General features: G+C 44.0%; 1 protein-coding gene across 1 annotated transcript in view; it reads right to left on the bottom strand.

Annotated features, from left to right (window-relative positions):
- The window catches only part of nyap2a (neuronal tyrosine-phosphorylated phosphoinositide-3-kinase adaptor 2a), an 80,905-nt gene extending 62,243 nt beyond the window's left edge, over nt 1-18,662 (bottom strand). Inside the window, exons 1-5 of the mRNA XM_005751647.2 lie at nt 18,550-18,662; nt 15,728-15,847; nt 15,357-15,573; nt 14,641-14,951; nt 11,113-12,147 (exon numbers count right to left, since the gene is read on the bottom strand). Of these exons, the coding sequence (XP_005751704.2) occupies nt 11,113-12,147; nt 14,641-14,951; nt 15,357-15,559 (1,549 nt within the window). The 5' untranslated portion in view covers nt 15,560-15,573; nt 15,728-15,847; nt 18,550-18,662. The remainder of the gene's footprint in view (nt 1-11,112; nt 12,148-14,640; nt 14,952-15,356; nt 15,574-15,727; nt 15,848-18,549) is intronic.
- Between the last annotated feature and the right edge of the window lie 772 nt (nt 18,663-19,434).

Raw genomic sequence — 19,434 nt, 5'->3', positions numbered from 1 at the left:
TGTGCTTCGGATGAAGCACGTGAAGATTATACTATGAAAAAGAATGTATTTAAAAGTTGTTAATTAAATTGCTAAGCAAATAAGCTACTCAGAAACACCACTGTGTTTGAGCAGGAACAGGAAGTGATACTCTACCGTAAATCATGTGATCATGTGATCACATGATTTACAGCAGGACACACCACTGGCTAATGTTTTACTTTTTCTTAAGACAGGGCCTGGAGTGAAGCTACTGGGAATTTGTAAGAGATAATGCACAACTTTATTGTGCGTGTCTAATTGTGCTAAGCTGACAGAGGGCAAAAGAGGGTTTTTCCAGGGAAGTTTTCATTTTTAAATTGCAGAGACCGTGACATGAAGGATATGGAAGGATTGAGTGAGGTGCAGATGCAGACCATGACCGGGAGAGAACGCTTCAACAGGACCAGTGAGAAGCAGGAACCATCTGCAGGACAGCAGACAAACGACAGTGGGCTGCACCACTGGGCTTCCAAAGGATTGTCACGAGAAGATTTTGAACAGCAAAATCTTAAAATAAAATAAAAGAGTTTCTACGTGGATGTGGAGGAAGACTACAGGAGTGTACGACTTGCTCTGCTCCTAATCTACAGCCGCGTTGGAACAGAAATCGAGGGATGAAGAGAGCATGCCAAGCTCCAAAGGTGACAGCGCAGAGGGAGACCAGCGTTGGAATTATGACTCTGAAAATGGCACAGACACCAGGAGCCATGACTGTGACTGAGAATGACCACCTAATGCTGTTTCACTCTGCCATGCAAAGTACTTTGACACTCTGGAGAAGACCTTTCCTCTGTATCATTGTTGTTGCCATTTGCATGTGAGAGCTTAGATTGAGGGGAAGATGAAAGATGAACAAAGGGTGGTGGGAGAGCAGTGAAGTGAGGATACACAGTGTGAAACTCCTTTAAGTGAATAATAATGTTGATGTGACATACGCAATGTCAGGAAAGAAATTCTGGTATTAATGTGATTCTTGATTTAAGAATCAAAGGGTGGGATTGTACAGGAATTTCTTTTACTTATGTATTAATCACATTATTTTATTGTATGATACCTTGGTGCCACTGGATTTAAACATGTTCACACTCATACAGTTAGACAAATGGTGGGGGTGTAGTAAGGATGTTGGGGGAAACAGGAACTCCACAGGAAGAGTCTTTTGTCTCTTCGAGGACTCTGGGAGGCAGCAAGGGAGTGTGAACCTCAAGGTGTGAAACAGCTGTGTACTGCCTTTTGTTCCTGGAGAAGGTATTTAACTGAGAGCCATGCTGGGCTCAGGGAGACTCTGCTGACCTGCCCCGCGGTCATGTAGGCTCTCCACAAGCTTGGTTTTCTGTTCTTTGTGTGTTTGGATTAAAGAATGTTAGCTACCGCTCACCGCTCGTCTGCAGGCCTTATGTAATGGAAAACTTCCAGGTTGGGCACCCTGTCATGCTTGCAATTAGTGCAAAATGCAGCGGCACATTTTTTTTAACTGGTAGAAGGAAATTTGACCGCATCCCTCTGGTTCTGGCTTCACTCCATTGGCTTCCTATTGTTTTTAGGATCAGTTTTAAAGTCCTTTTATTGGTTTTTAAATCTTTAAACGGTCTGGCCCCTGTATATTTATCCGATTTGTTGAAGCCTCATACTTCTACTCGCTCGCTCCATTCAGCTGATCAATTGCTGTTGTCAGTCCCTAAGTCGCGGCTGAAACTCGGAGGAGATCGAGCTTTCTCAATTGCGGCTCCGATGCTTTGGAACAACCTTCCCTTTCATATTAGACAAGTGTCTTCAGTGCAGGTCTTTAAGTCGAGATTGAAAACCTATTTTAATTTCCTGACTTTAAACTATGCGGGAAACTGACATCCCTACTATGTTTTGCTTTTCTTTGTTTTTGTGTTGTTCAGCACTTTGGTCTGCCTGCTGTGTTTTTAACCTGTTAGCAGTCGGACGTACCGCCCACGGTACATTGGATGGTTTAGGGGACTAATTGTAAATTTGTAGGACTGCTAAGGGGTTAAAGTGCTATATAAACGATGATCAGTAGCAGTTTTTGATACGGGCAACACGGGCGGTTGCCCGGGGTGGCATCACAGGCATCGGGAAAAAAAAAAAAAAAAAATTGCTCGTACTCCTGCTGCCCCGACATCAGCCAGCGCATATTGGGAATGGCATAGGCACCGATCGGTTTTCTCTCGCCCATTTGCTGGGAGTAAGGGCGCCCTCCGTTTGCGAGGTGCGCCTGCTGCTTGCAGCACAGGGAGGAGAGGGCGGGGCGGCGGGGGATTCTCTGGCTGGCTGGAGCAGCGTCTAATAATCAACTTGCAAAATAAAAACAAAACGACAAACACGAAAACACCAGACATCATGATAGAGACTTATAATTTGCACCGATGTTTTTTTGAAACTCTATATGAGAAAAGTGAGCGCGAGAGCGCGAGAGCCCTCGGTGCGCCTGCGCGCTGCTGAAGTCAAAGTAAACTTTATTGTCATCTCCGCTACTTACAGTCCAGTATATAGAGAGATGAGACGACGAGGCTCCAGTTACAGCAGTGCAAGTAAACAAACAATAAATATAAGAAGAGTAAGAAAATAAATATACACTTTACGACTCGGGGTAAAGGGATCAACAAAGATTTACAGTTTATAATTTACAGTTTGATGATTTAAAGTCTCACACAACCCGTCGAAAGGGGAGGGAGACCTGCTGCTTCCAAATAGAGCACATTTCATTTATAATGATGTAAATCCAAGCCCATCATGGATTCATGATTTGAATCCTGGGTTGTGTGAAATCCCAGAAATAAACCTTAGACAAAGTGAATCAGTGAACTAAGGTGTAGGTCTGTTAGGTCATGTTGTGGTGATCCTCGAGTCCTCCATTATTTGTGTTCATACTGGAGTGCAACATTAAAACCAGTGGAAGATGGACAAGAAAAGCTCAAAGCCATCAGGTGCTCAGTTTAGAAAAAAGGGAAAAGAAGAGGAGGAGAAACGAGCAACAGATGCAGGTAAGAAGATGTGTGATTGGATAATGGCAGGTCATCCTGAACCAATCAGAATCAGAACACTTTATTAATCCCTAAGGAAATGATGTGGGTTACAGTTGCTCCAAAAAAAAATGGTAAACATAGTAACAGTAACAGACTAAACTCCAAACAATACATTATGTTACAGATTTTAATATTAATTAGTCAGTGTCAGTTGTTGATTTGTCCTGCTCTCATTGTATGACGAATTATGACGGCTGTTTGGTAGCCATTTGGATACAATGCATACTCTCTCTCTCTCTTCATATGTGTGTTTCTCTGGCAAAATTCAGTATGTTTTGACAACAGTTTTATGTTAATGTATAATCCTTAATATGTTTTATGTGTATGTGTGTGTGTGTGTGTGTGTGTGGGGGGGGGGGCGGCGCCAGAGGGAGTGTTTGCCCGGGGCGCCAAACAGGCTAGGACCACTGACGATGATGATAGTGATATGCTCGACAACCAGAGTAACAGATCATTAGCAAGGACAGGATTTTTTGACCTGTTCAAAATTCAAGGTGATGCATTCCCCTACACCTTGAAGACATGTGCTGGCATTAGAGAGATCTGGAAGAAGAGCGAATGGCTATCAGGTTGAGGCACATAATGGTGGTATCAGCCTCACACTGCCAACACTGCTTGAAAGCAATGACATTTCAGACAATCGTGAGGAACTAAACGGGCTGGCCTCGTTTCGCGCCGACAGAAATGCAGCTCTGTGCGGTAAGACTTGCGGTGGCGGCTTGTGTGTTTACATCAACGAGAAATGGTGCAGGAACTCTGTGCTAGTTTCTAGTTATTGCTCATCGCTGGTGGAGTTTGTGACTGTTAGATGCAGACCTTTTTATTTACCACAGGAATTCACCACTGTTTTCATTATCGGAGTGTACATTCCACCTAGCGCTAATGCTAAGGAAGCGCTATGGGAACTGTATACAAAGATCAGTGAACTGCAAAATACACACCCGGATGGACTGTTTATTGTTGCTGGAGATTTCAACCATGCAAATCTCAAGTCAGTGCTTCCTAGATTCCATCAGTATGTGGACTTTGCAACGAGAGGGGAAAACACGCTGGATCTTGTTTACACAAACATCCCCGGCGCATATCGGGCAGAGCCCCGCCCCCACCTCGGCTACTCAGACCACATCTCTGTTATGCTAATTCCAGCATACAGACCACTCGTCAGGCGATCAAAACCGGTTCTGAAGCAGGTGAAAACCTGGCCAGCAGGAGCCATCTCTGCTCTTCAGGACTGTTTCGAGAGCACTGACTGGAACATGTTTAGGGAGGCTGCAACTTACGGTGACTTCACTGACCTGGAGGAGTACACATCATCAGTGTCCAGCTACATCAACAAGTGCACCGATGACATCACTGTCTTCAAGACCATCATCTCACGACCCAACCAGAAACCGTGGATTACTGTGGAAGTGCGTGCACTTCTAAGGACCTGAGACTCTGCCTTCAAAGAGGGAGATAAGGTGGCACTTAGAAGAGCTAGGGCCGAACTTTCTTAGGCCATCAGAGAGGCGAAGCGCGCACACGCCCAGAGAATCCACAACCACTTCAAGGACAGCGGCGACACACGGCGCATGTGGCAGGGCTTACAAGCCATTACTAACTACAGGATGACATCACCTGCCTGTGACAGTGACGGCTCCCTCCCAGATGCGCTGAACAACTTCTACGCTCGGTTCGACAGGCAGAACGATGTGGCGGCGAGGAAGACCACCCCTCCTCCGAACGACAAGGTCCTGTGTCTCACTACAGCTGAGGTGAGGAAAACTCTACGCAGAGTCAACCCACGTAAAGCTGCTGGACCAGACAACATCCCAGGCAGAGTACTCAGAGAATGTGCTGATCAGCTGGCAGATGTTCTCACCGACATCTTCAACATCTCTCTGAGCAGTGCCGTCGTTCCCACGTGCCTCAAGGCCACCACCATTGTCCCTGCGCCCAAGAAGTTTTCTGTGTCCTGTCTCAACGACTACCGTCCTGTTCCACTTACACCCACCATCATGAAGTGCTTCGAGTGGCTCGTCATGAGATCCTGACCACCTTCTATAGAGGAACTATCGAGAACATCCTGAGCGGCTGCATCACTGTCTGGTTTGGAAACTGTGCCATATCAGACCGCAAGACCCTACAGCGGATAGTGGGAACAGCAGAGAAGATCATTGGGGTCTCTCTCCCCTCTATTGAGGACATCTACACCACACGATGCATTCGCAAAGCCACCAGCATTGTGGCTGATCGGACACACCCCTCTCACACACTCTTCACACTCCTGCCATCTGGAAAAAGGTACCGAAGCATTTGGGCACACACATCCAGACTGTGCAACAGCTTTTTTCCACAAGCCATCCGTCTCCTCAGCAAAAATTAATCCCAGCCGTGTCTCCCTTCTGTCTCCCATTCCCTGATTTCCCTGTGTGTATTTAAGCCCTGTGTTTTCTCGTGTGCGTTGCTGGTTCACCTGTGTTCTTTCCCTGCCTCATTCTGTTATCTCCCTGCGTCTCCCCCATCCCCGTTTCAGGTCGGTGTTTTCTTAGTTTTTCCCAGTATAGGTTCCTTAGCTTCTGTTTCTTGCCTGCTACGTTTTTGTTTGTTTTACTTAGAAGTGCATCTTGTTAGCACTGCTTGGGCAGAGTCAGTGCCCTGCACAGCTTCAGTCACCTTCGTGTCTGTCACAGGACCTCGTGCCTGCTGCTTTTGTGCCTGTCTCTGCTGGAGGGTCCGAAGGGCCCATCCAGCCTTCGTCAGCCTCCGCTGGAGGGTCCGAGGGGCCCGTCCAGCATGCAGCGCCACCACCTGCGGCCCTCATGCTGTTGCCTGCAGCGCCACCACCTGCAGCTCCCACGCTAGCTCCCATGCTGTCGCCTGCAGCGCCACCACCTGCGGCTTTTCGCACGGTCGGCCTCCTGAATTTAACTGTTTGGGATTCCTGCGCTGTTGGCCTCTGGGTCAGCCCCCTGAACTGTTTGTTGGCTCGGTTTTCTTGTGTTCCTGCGTTTTTGATTTTGTGGTCTGTTTTGGTTTGTTTCTGGACTTCTCCCAGTATAGGTTCCTTAGCTTCTGTTTCTTGCCTGCTACGTTTTTGTTTGTTTTACTTACCGGTTTAATAAAGTTCACCTGTATCTGACACTTCCTGCATCTTGGGTCCTACTTTCAACCTCCACTCGTCTGCCACTGCAGACATGACAGGCGATATGTGCCCACAGAACATAATCCAGCAGATCATGCGTCAAGATCAATCCAAGCCTCTCAGCTTACTAATACGAACCAGCTGTCTGGACCAGCAATCTTGTATGAACAATACAAAAGCAAGACATCTTCAGTGTTGTTGAACCAGACTCAGATAAAGCGATCCGGCCACGAGTCACTTGCTGTGCCAGTAAGAAAGAGGAAAAGAAACTCGCTCCAGAAAGGTTTGAGAATTTTTTTTCATGGAACTCTTTGCAATGACCAGTTGCCACACTTATTCATGTTGCTCAGTCCATGACCCAAATTGCTAAGGAATGCAAAGGATGGCATCAGTGTTCAAAGCCACAGTTGTCCAAGGCAAGGAGTGTTATTATTCGCTCTGTGCAGACAGCTAGTTTCTCTGAGGGTGCGATTCGAGCGGCTGGAATATGGCTGATAGGTGGCAAAAGATGCATAGGCAGTGTTATTCATGGATGTGTCATTTGTCGGAAGCTGCGAGGCAGAACTGAGAGCTAGAAGATGTCGCAATTTCCAGAGGAACAACTTAGTAGTTCTTCCCCCTTTACTTACAGAGGCCTGGATGTCTTTGGGCCTTGGAATGTAGTTGGAAGGCGCACAAAAGGAGGACTAGCCTACAATAAGCGCTGGGCAGTGCTATTTACTTGTCTAAGTACTCGTGCTGTTCACATAGAAGTGATTGAGTCCATGGATGTTTTCATTAACTGTCTATTCTTCTTCTTTGCTATCTGGAGCCGGTGAATACAACTGCACTCTGGTGGCGCATGGGAATGCACGATTGGAGTTGCAAGGAGGATCCTGGACTCTATGCTAATGCGCACAGATTGTTCCCATCTCACACACGAAGTACTGCGCACTTTAATGGCAGAAGTAACAACTATTATTAACTCCAGGCCTGTAGTTCCTGTCTCTTCAGATGCAGACTCACTTGAAATACTAGCCCGGCTATGCTCCTTACACAAAAGGCAAGCGCACCACCTCCACCGGGGAAGTTTACAGAGAAGGATCTCTACAAGCAGCAATGGCAGCAAGTCCAGCACCTAGCAGACCACTTCTGGAGACACTGGAAAACAGAGTATCTACACACACTCCACACATGGGGCACACGGGGCGCTAATGCGCTAACTCGCTAACAGAGTGTTGCCACGTTAATGTGGTTATGGAGTTAGCGTCATTTTAATGAGATTAACGCTGACATCACTAGTATTTTCATATTATGAAACTATTAATTTTGTGTTATTCAAATGTTGCATGAAAATGCATAGTAAACCACTGTGTTGGACTACTGCGCAGTGGCTGTACTGCTCACGGTCAGTGTTATATCAAGTGTTCAATATTCCAAGTGAGAACCGTCCATGTCACAAGGTGAATTTTTTGACAGTAACTGCTGTTTTTTCCACTGTTAGCTGTCATTAGGCATTAAAACTTTCTTTGAAGTGGAGCTCCAACACTTTGTAAATAAACTCTCATGAGGTGTGAGAATTTAATTAAACTGTTTATCAGAGAAAAAGTGTGATTTTTCAGACACTCTAACCAGACATTAGAAGGTACAATGTTAACTTATACTCAGTAGTTGTTGTTGTTGTCAGCTCTGGACTGCTGACCACAACAAACGGCAACAAGCCACAATAAACAGATCCAAAGTGAATCCTGGCCAGATGAGCTGATACAAGAACTGATTTGCTCCAGATCTATGATCCTGATCTGGTTCTGATCCAAATTCATGGGCTGCTTCCTCCTGAGGCCGCATTTGTAGGCCAATTTCATCACAGCAACGCGCCGAAGGCTGTCCAAATTCGTAGACTCCTCCGAGTGCAGCCGTCCTCCTTTTCCCCGAATTTGAAGGATGGGTCAGATGTGTCCTTCATGGCCCACCATATCCCAGAATTCATAGCGCGGCCCAGCCAAACTCCAGTTTCCAACAATGGCGGCCGCTACTAAGTTTTAAAATTACTGTTATTAATCTTTCTGGGTCACAAAATAAACTTTTAACATATTTTCAGGCGAAAAATGTAGCTGTGTAAACTTCAAATATCTGCTTGGTTTATCAAGATATCACTTATTTGCAAAAGTGCTTCAACGTTTTTGGAGACGTCTGTTACCCACCAGCTCGATAGCTAGCCGGGAGCTCGAGGGTCACTGAAGCCGCCGAGAACGGCACAACTCCCGGCACATCATTTTCAGATCACCGCGGACTTTCGCTACTCAGGTTAAACGTAATATATAAGTCACTTAGACAACCTAAATTTTTATTATTTGGCTTTTTTCAGTGTTTTATTTGTTCGTGAGTAAATCGGTTTGGCTGAGATTAAAGTAAGATGAAATAAAACTTTATTAATCCCTTGAGTGGTTTTCACACAGCTGAATAAACGTCAAACAGAAAACTGATTAAACAGAAGTATGAGACAGTCGAGAGTTTACTCCAGTGTCCTGTTATATTTTAGATAGCAAGGAGCAGACGGCCGAGTTTATTAAACTCCACCGAGACAGCGGTGACGCTAATCAGAAAGATAGACCGTCCAATTCCACAGCCGTTTACTTCCAGCGGTAGGCTGGAAGTAAACGGTAGGCTGGTCGGGTCCTCAGCCACCTTCTGAGGACCCGGGTCCTCAGGAGGATGCAGCCCATGAACAAAACGGCGAGGAAGCAAAACTGAAACACAGGACACAAGAATTTCAAAGTAAAACAGGAAATATAAGACATGGAAACACCAACTATACAAGGAGACACGGCAGACAGAGAAGACAGGGAGAACATGGAGCACAGAGACAAGAGTAACTAGATGTGGAACACGGGGAAGGCAAAGTAACAGAAAACTAAGGACTATAAACTAAGACTATAACATAAACAGAAAACATTAATGAGAATCAAAACCATTAAATCCAACAAATCCAAGAATATAACTTCCACTAGAGGGCAGTGCAACTACCTCCCCAAATAAATTGGTTGCCAACTGCCAGTAAAACAGAAGAGGACGAAGAAGAAATTACATAATACTCATGCTGTGAGTAAAACAATGCAGTGCCTAATAGCAAAGATAAATATTTAAAAAAATAAAGAAAAAGTAATCTGTCTGACCTGGGTCTTTGAGAAAACCCCAACCCAGATGAAGGCCCTAGCATGAGCTGTGGTCAGAAGAAAGCAAAGAAGGTAAACTGTGGACAAACCAAGCCAGTTCCACAATGCCTGGTGTGTGTGGGAAATTATCAATATGTCTTTTGTGACATTTTGTTTGCTGGTGTGCTGTGTGATTTTTCTAATGTGAAATATGTGATGCCCTAGCTGCACCATGGAGATATCGCAGTACAGAAGACTGAGATGTACTTCTTAAAGGGAAGCTGTTAAAAAATAAAACTCTATGCTATCAGTACACCCAGATAAAACTAACTAAATGTCTAATGCATTGGTAGGTTGTCTACCAGTACATTAGAAGATTTAGGTGCTGTAAATATGTAAAAAATTAAGATACTGTTAGCAGAAAATAACTATAGTCACTGTCTGTTGTTCATATATTCTGTTAATTTAATGCCATCATACCCAATACAATAGAATTAGACAATTAAAGTTTTAGCAGTGTTTTTCCAGTGCAGTTGAAGGTAAAATTGGCTAAATACATTCACTATTTCAGCAGATCTGGGTAACAGTAGCTGTACTCACATATTTTACTGTGAAAATGTATACACATTGGTTAAACCACATACACAACTGTATATGGTGTTTAAATATTGTAAATCAATGATATAGACATATCTATCTATAGTTAATCTGAGAAACTGGAAAAAAAAATATCTTGTGGACTTAACCTGAAGGTTCAATTTTGATTCTAATTGAGCTGAAGTAAACTGGGTTGTATGGAAGCCCCAAACGCAATTTCATTGTTCTTGACAATGACAATAAATAAATTTAAAAAACAAAACAAAAAAAACAACAAAAACTGACTGTTGTCACCATGGCAACACAGTCTCCCTGGAGAGTCTCTCTGGAGACCGAATGCAGTAATGACAACTTTTTGAGTATTCTCTCATATTTGACTACAAATGAGTGATTTTTTTTATTCTTAGTCAATTTATCAGATTCAGCTGTCCTTATATTTATTTATTATACTTATTATATTTCTCAGCAGGTGACCCAAAGACCATCAGAGACTGAGGAGGCATTCAGGAAAGCTGGCGGGTGTTAGTGTAAATAAAGACGCAAAAGCTAAACACTAAGCTAAACACTGTTTTTCTATCGTCTTTTACAGTTTTAGAGTGGGAGATAAACTGGACACTTCAACGTGCTGAACTTAATTTGTATAATGAACATAGTTTGACTGGGTTTTGCTTTGTATTTGAGATAACAAACCGCAGTGTGTAATCAGTGTTACACAACAGCTTGTAAAACTGTTTAATATACTTTTCGTTCAGACGTGTGGATGAGCACCATTGGGTAATAGCAACCAGTCATCAACCTCTGGGACTAAAATTAAGCCAAGGCTCAAATCCTTAAACTTACAGTTCCTCATACATCCAGCGGGGGCTCCAGCAGTGAGTCAGTCCCCATAGATTTCCATGTTAAAATTTCACAGCAGAAACAAACATGTTTACAGCCAGACACACAAGCTGGTTTGGTCTCTGTGGATAATACCCCCCTACATAACAACTGCATGGTGGAGGGTTATTTGTCTCACCTGCTGAAATTGTATTAAGGTTTAAAGTTTGCATTGTTAAAGGATTGGGCCATTATTGTGAATGTGACCTCAGGTTTACTTGCTCTGACTTGTAGTCCCCCAGCACCCCCAAAAACCAAACCTTGTCCTTGATGTGCATCAGGTAGTATAATATGGTGTTGATGCAATACTCTGCAACTCTCTTACCTTCACCCTCCCTGCTCTTCCTCCCTCCTGATCCCCTCTTCATCACCTGTCTACCTGATGCAAACAGGTTGTTGAGTTCGTCTAGTGGACTTGTTGGAGTCTGTGACCTCACGGACATGTTCTGCATGGACCCATGTGTGGAGGAGGAGTTACTGAGTTTAGCCCCTCCTTCACCTGCCCTGTGTGAAGATGATGAAGATGAAGATGAAGAGCGAGGCATACTTCCTCCTGCCATCAGGGTGTCATACGGTGGCGGCCTCTTCAGGCTCAGAGGTGTTAGCGAGCGTCCCATGCTGACAGGAGATGGGCATGCTGATTGGCTGCGGGGGTAACCGTGACCACCGTGTGTGGTGCTGGATGACTTGTAAAGGCTGGAGGGGAGAGGTGGAGCTGAGGAGCGACCAGAAGATGTGATGGTATGAGTGGAGGGCATGTCCCGGTCTCGTTCTTTGCGGTAGTGAGTGGAGCTCTGCGGCTGTTCAACACTGCCCGACTTGCTGTAGGAGACGTTTTCTAACATGGGGAGGCGTGTGACGTCCAAAGGGGTGAGGGGGGACTCATCTGAGTTTGGGGAGCACTGAGCAGGGGCAGGTGGGAAGATGAGCAGTGGTGGGCGGTGAGTCAGGAGATTTGGGAAAGGTGGAGGAATGTCACAGAGTGAGCCGCGGGATGACCAAGCTTCAGGGTCAATGATGGCAGCATTTGTGTCCTGCAGAAAGTCTTCCAGCATTGGGTACTTCATCTCCTCGTACACCGATTCATTCTGGTCGTCCTCCTCTGCTTCCTGACCTTTCAGCCCTCGCAGGATGTTTCCCACCATCTCAATGTAAACTGGCTCCTCTTCGTCTGTGTCCCTGGATGCTGGACTCTGACTTTGGGATGAAGATTTGTCCCACTGCAAGGAAGACTTCTTGTTGCCATGGTTACGGATGTAGCACTCATCAAAGGAGGTGCTGAGCTGAGTGTTGGGATTCCTTTTGGGTTTAGGTGGAGGCATCTTCTTGGAGGCATCTTCAGAGTGCAGGAAACATTGAGCTGCAGACAGAGAGCGAACAACTGTCACAACACTTCTTCCATACCTTCTGAAAGCTACAAATTCCTTAGAGAACTATTTAAACTTCAAATTCAAGGGCAGTCATTTTTTCAGTCATCTTACTGACAGAAGAACTAGAATTACTTCAGACGGATACAATAAAAATATCTTCTGCTTTTCAATATAGTCTTAGGGATGGGAATTGATAAGAATTTAGCGAATCGGATTCTATTATCGATATTACTTCTTGGTTTTCATTGACTCCATTATGAAAGTCACCACCATCTCTAAGCAGCATATCAAAGACATTACATTCATGCACATGAATGACATACTGTGCATGTTGGAGGTATTTCTGCTCTTTGTTGCGATCCATGTCGGGGTCATTACTGAAAAAAGTAATTCTTAAAATGAATGCAGTACATAACTTAATTACTCCCAGGAGTAAGTAATTCTTTACAATACTGGTTACATTACTAATACTAATAATAATAATACATTTTATGTAAAAGCTGTCATGACTGTGTGCAGGCAGGAAGAGAGGACCCAAAATACAGGACTCACGGAGGCAAACGTAACTCAAAATATTCAGCTTTATTGCTGGAAAGCAACTGAACAAAAAACTAACTAAACTGAGAATAAAGAACAAACTAATCAGGCAGGCAGGCTGGCAAACAGAACACACAGTGAAAGTGAGGGTGCAACGCAACAACGAGCAGGGCAGGAGGCAGACACTAAATACAAGAGGTAAACAGAGCTAAGAAGAAACAGCTGGGAGAGACGGCTGACGCTGAATAAACTGACGAGACACAGAACTTAACAGACACAGACTCATGAGCACACATAATAACATCATGGACATCAAGGAAAACAGAAAAGTGGGACTAGGGCAGGCACAGAACAGAAACCTAACGAAACCTGGCAAATCTTAATGGAAAACACAATCAGAATAAACAAGATCATAATAAAGAAACACAAAACACTGAGTCACCAGACTCAGGACCATAACAAAAGCGCCTTTCAAAACACCCAAGGACACTGTACAGAACAAATAAGACAAGCATAAAAACAGGAAATGAACACAATAATAACACAAAGTTTAAGAGCATGGAGAAGTTATACAGAGTAAGCTATCTTGAATAGGTGGACTTAAAAAGGGGGCAAGAAGTGATGTTTCTGAGGTCAGGGGGCAAGGAATTCTACTATTACTAATACTATTGCATTTCTCAGTAAAATGATCATGATCATGTCTTGATGCATGCTCAATCATCTAGGTAAGTAAATCTCCAAAAGTTGATTCTGTTCATCTGGATGTAGCATTTTGTTTTAAATCCCAAAACACGCTGTGCCAAAAATTGGTCCACCCCAAGGATCAGGTCCCCCGACACAAACAGAGTAACATAGTGTACGTCGTTAAGTGCCAGGAGGATTGGCAGGATTTATACATCAGGGAAACCAAACCTCTGGCTAAGAGAATGGCACAACACAGAAGAGCTACCTTGTCAGGCCAAGGCTCTGATTTTTGGAGTCTCATGATCACCATTTAGCAATATTAACCTATAGCTACAGCTACACACCAACAGAGATCTCTAACCTAAAGAGGACACACATATGATCGTTCTCTTAGTATTTAGGTAAGAACACAAAGCTGACAGCACAAAACAAAGATAAAAACCCTTATTGTCTATTATTACTATTATTGTCTTTACCTTACAATATAAAGCACATTGAGGCAACTGTTGTTGGGATTTGGTGCAATATAACTATATTAAAAAACAAAACAAATAACAGGTAAAAACGAAGGCTGCAGCCTGACTGCTCATCCGTTTGTTACCTGATGAAGTTCACTGGCAGCTGGCTTCACCGCAGCCCCAAAATAACGGCTCACTTGGCTGCAGTGTTGTTCTGTCTGTGCAGGTGTTTGCAAAGAGCTGAGATTGTGTTAGCAACACAGTGTAGCTGTTTCTGTCCTGGATGCAGTTTGCACTTTACCATCATGTTCATGTCCTTTAATGCAATAAAAATAAAAGTTCTGTTCATATGCATGCTGTAAACTGCCCTACTCTTTTCCTCCTCCTACAACTGAAATCACCTGATTGTAGCGCAAGTGCAAGAATTGATCGGTGGGATCAAGAGACAAGCAGCTGAACAATTCCAAAGAATTCAACTACTAGGAACTGGTTCTTCTAGAGAACTGGTTCTCGATTCTGATCCCTACAGTGTCTTCATTTAAAGGTCTAAGAAAAGGCTTCACACACTTCTTTAATAATAAAGTCAGGTGAAGTGAAACACATTGAACCTCTCCTTACGAATAATTTCCATCTGAGGCCACGGCAGCATCCTCAACAACGCCACATGGACCAATAGGAGGTCATGAACAATGTTTATAATGAGACCTTGTTGTGGCCATCACCTGAACATCAGTCCTGAACATGCAGATCTAATTTCGGTGCCCAGATCTCCACCATGTGAGACATGTGGTTTTAATGACTCACCTTCAGCCTGTTCTAGCTTCTCTTTGGTGTCTTGGTGGTCTCTTCTTGTAACTCCACCCCCATCCACAGTTTCGGAGCTGCTGCTCAATTTGGTGTTGGGATCTCTCTTAGGTTTGGGTGGGGGTTGTTTGCGGCTGCTGCTGGAGTCATCTTCTCCTCCGCCCACTGAGTGGAGGGACTGCGATCTGACGGTGAAGCCCTGGTTGGCTGGGGGCAATCGGTCCTGTGGAGCTGGCATCGTCATGAAACCCATCCTGAAGTGTTTCCCAGAGTACGCCCCATCCGAGGCCGCGGCAACATCCTCACCAATCCTGGTTGCACCAAAGGGAGATCATGTTAGTGTGACTGTCCGATAACACAACAGCTTGTAAAACAAATACAAGACACTCATAATGTTTCTGAAGTGGTGATGTGTTAAACTCTTATTTACATTTAAAACACTAAAAAAATGTCCTAAATATCTCTCTCTCTCTCTCAGACCTAATTAAACTTCTTTTATAAAACTTAAAGAAGTCCAGTTGGTTTCAAGTTCCTTAGATTACCATCACCTGGATGACTGAGTACCTACACAGACATCCAGTTTACCAGAAGTATACCGTATCTAAGCCCATATGAGGTCTGTGTGCTTAAGAAAAGATCTGGAGAGTTTTCTATTGCGGTTTAGATGAGTTTACAGGAAACAACATGGTCTCATTTTAAGGTTTGATGCTTTCTACCTCTTGATGCTTTCTTCCTGCCGTCTTTTTTTCTGGTGTTTTTCATGCAGGTAGGTCCAATTGGTCTGGTTGCGAATGCGGTCGCTCTCTCTAGCAATGTCGGAGGCGTTTTGGATCACCAGACCATCGTATATTCGAAGTCCACTGTCCTCCACGTATTGGAAAAACCTCCTGAATGAAGATTCCTCCTCCTGTGATGTCATGACTCCCTAATGACCTGAGAGGAAGAGCAGAGAAAATCAGTTCACAGTGTTTGTTCCTGTTGGCAGTGCAGATCATGTTTGAATGGTGCAGGGCCACCCGTTAGATCAAAGGTCAATCATCATTCTGAGTGTAAGCCAAAGATTCTTAGTATAACTCATGAATTCCACCTTAAGACTGGTTAGAAGCTGGAAAGCAGCAACGCTGGCTCGTGTAACATCTGCTCACATCTTGTTCAGTTCAACCAGGAAGCCTCAGAGCAGAAGCAAGACAGTTCAGGTGATGTTAGCCTGCCCACAAAAAAACAACACATTTCTGGATTATTGTGACTGATTTCTGTTTTAGTCATCTCTCTTCTGCACAGCTAGGTCTTTGGATTCCCACCTGTGAATGTCCGGACACCGGGGAATGCTGATAATGTAGTCCTCTTTGAGGTGTCGTGCACAAACAATAAAATAAACAGCTGTTTATTCGTAACGAAGAATTGTTTTTTGCTATTTTATTAATGTATACATTTTTCCTTGAACTTATTGCTTGTTGATCTCTGCTTTGACATGCAACAGTATTTGCGATTAGTGATTATATTAGTGACGTTGACCATGTGGGTAGGTTGTGTGGGTAAGCTGCAACACACTGGGATTAATAAAGCCATCTGGATCTGAACAGCAGCAGTATCATTAGCAGTGACTTTTAGCTCTAATCGTTCAGATCAGACATCTTCGTTTTTTATTTTCAAATACAGAGTGAGAGTTCACTGTCGACAAACACGTGTTCTCGTCTCTGCTTCATCAAGTATTCCAGGATACATTTCATTTCAACCAGCCAAGGTTTTATATGATCTTTGAAATGTAATTATTTTGTTCTTCTACTTAAAACCTGTCTGTTTTTAGCAAGTTTGATTTGATATTCACTTTTATTCTTGTGTAATTAGTGCCATTGACCTGTTAGCATATTCAGTACTTTGTTATTGGTCTTATATTTGTCATGATGCTGGGTCATTTTGACCCAGCGTTTTGTGTTTCCTTTTGGCATCACCTTGTGTTTTGTGTTAATTCTGATTTTGTATTAGTTCTTAGGTTTGGTTTTTGTGTTTAGTGCTTCAGTGTTTATCAGCCCTACCTGTGTCTTCCCTCTGTGCTCTGTTCGTGTCCCTGAGTTTGTGTTGTAAAACAGTCTGTGCGTTTCCTGTTTTACTTTGAAGGTTTGTGTCTCGTTGTGTCTAATTAGGTTCAGCTGTGCCCCCCTCCTGTGTGTCATTCCCTCATTACCTTGTGTGTATTTATGGTGTGTCTCTGCCTGTGTTCCTCGTTGCGTCGTCTGCATTACTCTGTGTAACTCAGTGTTAATCAGCGTTAATCAGCGTTAATCAGCGTTAATCAGCGTTTCCCTGCCCTGCTTTCTCCGTGTCATTTCTGTGTGTCTTCCGGTGTCCTTAGGTCCCCAGCTGTAACAATATTATTCATGTTTTAACCTGCTGTTTTATTGTGAAGCACTTTGGTATACCGTTGGTTTTTAAATGAGCTATATAAATAAATTTGTATTGTATTGTATGAATTTATTAAAGTAATCATCTGACTATGAGGAACGTGGCTCACCTTTATTCATCTTTATCATGAAGGCTTCATATTTGTTTCTCTGACTTTTAAATAAAGTACTGCTTTGAATTCATCTCGCCATATTGATCCCCTCCCCCACCTCTCTGTTTCTCAGCATCCATCTAAAAATGGAACAGGGAGTCAGCTGGCAGTAACCTAGCAACAGCAGCATCTCTCACAGGAGAATGATGTAATGCATCCTGTAAGCGGGTGAGAGAGGAGACACGAGGAGAGGATGAGGGGAAAGATTCGGATTTGCTACTCAGGGTCTCCCCTTTAGGATCTGTCAAGGTGGAGCTGCTTCACACTCTGAGTTGTAGCAGCCTCCTGAGAGGTTTACTGACTACTCAGTCCTTTACACCACCACCCACATTAACACATACAGCTTCATTACAGATTCTGACCCACCATACACTCCTTCTGGCTCACAGATTAACGTAACCAGCATGTGTTTGTTGGAGGAAACAGGAATACCATACTCCTCACAGCAGGAAGCTCAAAACAGGAACTGTTCTGCTGTCAGATGGTAGTGAAGTCATGTTACCTACAGTACAACAGGCACTGTTCAGCACTGAGTATTTTTAGTTGATAACGGTGCTGCTCCACCTATTTATTTCTGTGGGAACACCACCCTGAAGGTTGAGTTTATTCCAGTTTTTTATTTTATAGCCTCTATCCACTAATTCTGTCTAAAGCACCCATCCATCCATCCATCCATCTGTCCATCCATTAACATATATGTATTCATCCTTCCACGCATTATCCTTAACTCCTTAGCCTACTTTGGAACATGTGGGGTGGTGCCTATTCCAGTATAGGTGGGATACACCTGGACAGGTCAGTAGTCCATCACAGGTGAAACACAGTGATGTATCCACAGCAAGAATAACTGCTTAATGAGCAACTCTCTGATAGTGGGAGAAAACAGGGGTAAGAATATGATAAGTATGTCTTTGGCTGTATCTCTTTGACTTAGGCATGAACCTTCCCACACACACACACACACACACACGCACGCACGCACACACACACACACACACACACACACACACACACACACACACACACACACACACACACGGTTTACACAGAATCACTTCCAATCTGAACTTTGACCTTGTCTTCTTAGGTGTGTTCACCTTTGTTTTTACACTGTTTACTCATGACTGACAGACGTCCCCTTCAAAATAAAAGCAAATCAAATGAAGTTTTCCCTTACTCTAACCCCAACATGGCAGCCATATTGAAGCCGTTTCAGGTTTCACAGAAAGGCGAGAAGGATGTGAAGAAACTGGATATTTTGAACACTGTCAGTGGGAACAGCAGCAGCTCGGAGACAAGCAGAAACACCGAAGAGATGAAGGAAGATGACACTGAAGCTGAATGAGGAGCCTTACCTGATGACCAGCAAGGACTCAGACTCCCTCTTCCTCCTACTCTCCCTCCTTCCCTGATTCGATCCTATTTCCTTCCCTGCTTCCTATTATTTTTTCCTTGTTTCAGTCCTCCTTTCTTTCCCCCTTTTGGTCCTCGACTCCTTCCTTCCCTCCTTCAGTCCTCCCTCTACAGGAACAAAGATGGAGTGATGAGGCTTCTGTTGTCCTCTCAGATCTCTGCAGCTCAGAGGAAATGACAGATTTTTTTTGTCTGCATCGACGTTAATCCAGATCCACCCTTCAATGCCACTTTCCTCCCCCGTCCTTCCTTTCCTTCCTCTTCGCCTTTCTTCATTCATATATCCTTACAGTTGGAATAACCACCACTCAAATGCACACACACACACACACACACACAGTCACACTCACACACCCTTCACCCTCACACACACACATCCCTGACGATGGTCGCCACAAGAAACGAGAGGCTGAAACCACGGCAACCTGACAGCATCCTTACTCTGCTGGCTCCTCCCCCTATTGCTGAAGGGTGGGTGGGGGTGGGGGGTAAGGAGGGTGAAGAAGAATGATGAGAGAGAGAGCAGCGTGTTTTTAATGTGTAAATGTGTGTGTTTGTGTGTGTGTGTGAGAGAGAGATAGATGATACCACACAATACTTTATCACAATTGTGTGATGTCACAGCTCCCACATTTACTGACACCTTTCACTGGGAGCAGGAAGTGTCCACAAAATAGTATAAAACACAAAATAAAAGCCCATAACAGGAGATACTAAACAAACAAACAAAAACCAGAAAGGACGTAAAAGTCTGGATCAGGTAGGCAGCACTTAAGGCTTGGCTCCATTTTTCAGACTGCTTTGTTCTACATGAACCCCTCCATCAT

The sequence above is a fragment of the Pundamilia nyererei genome, unplaced genomic scaffold (assembly GCF_000239375.1).
Source record: "Pundamilia nyererei isolate P.nyererei 1_Seehausen unplaced genomic scaffold, PunNye1.0 scaffold00319, whole genome shotgun sequence".
Lineage (NCBI taxonomy): Eukaryota > Metazoa > Chordata > Actinopteri > Cichliformes > Cichlidae > Pundamilia > Pundamilia nyererei.
This window is presented reverse-complemented; position numbering and strand designations above follow the sequence as displayed.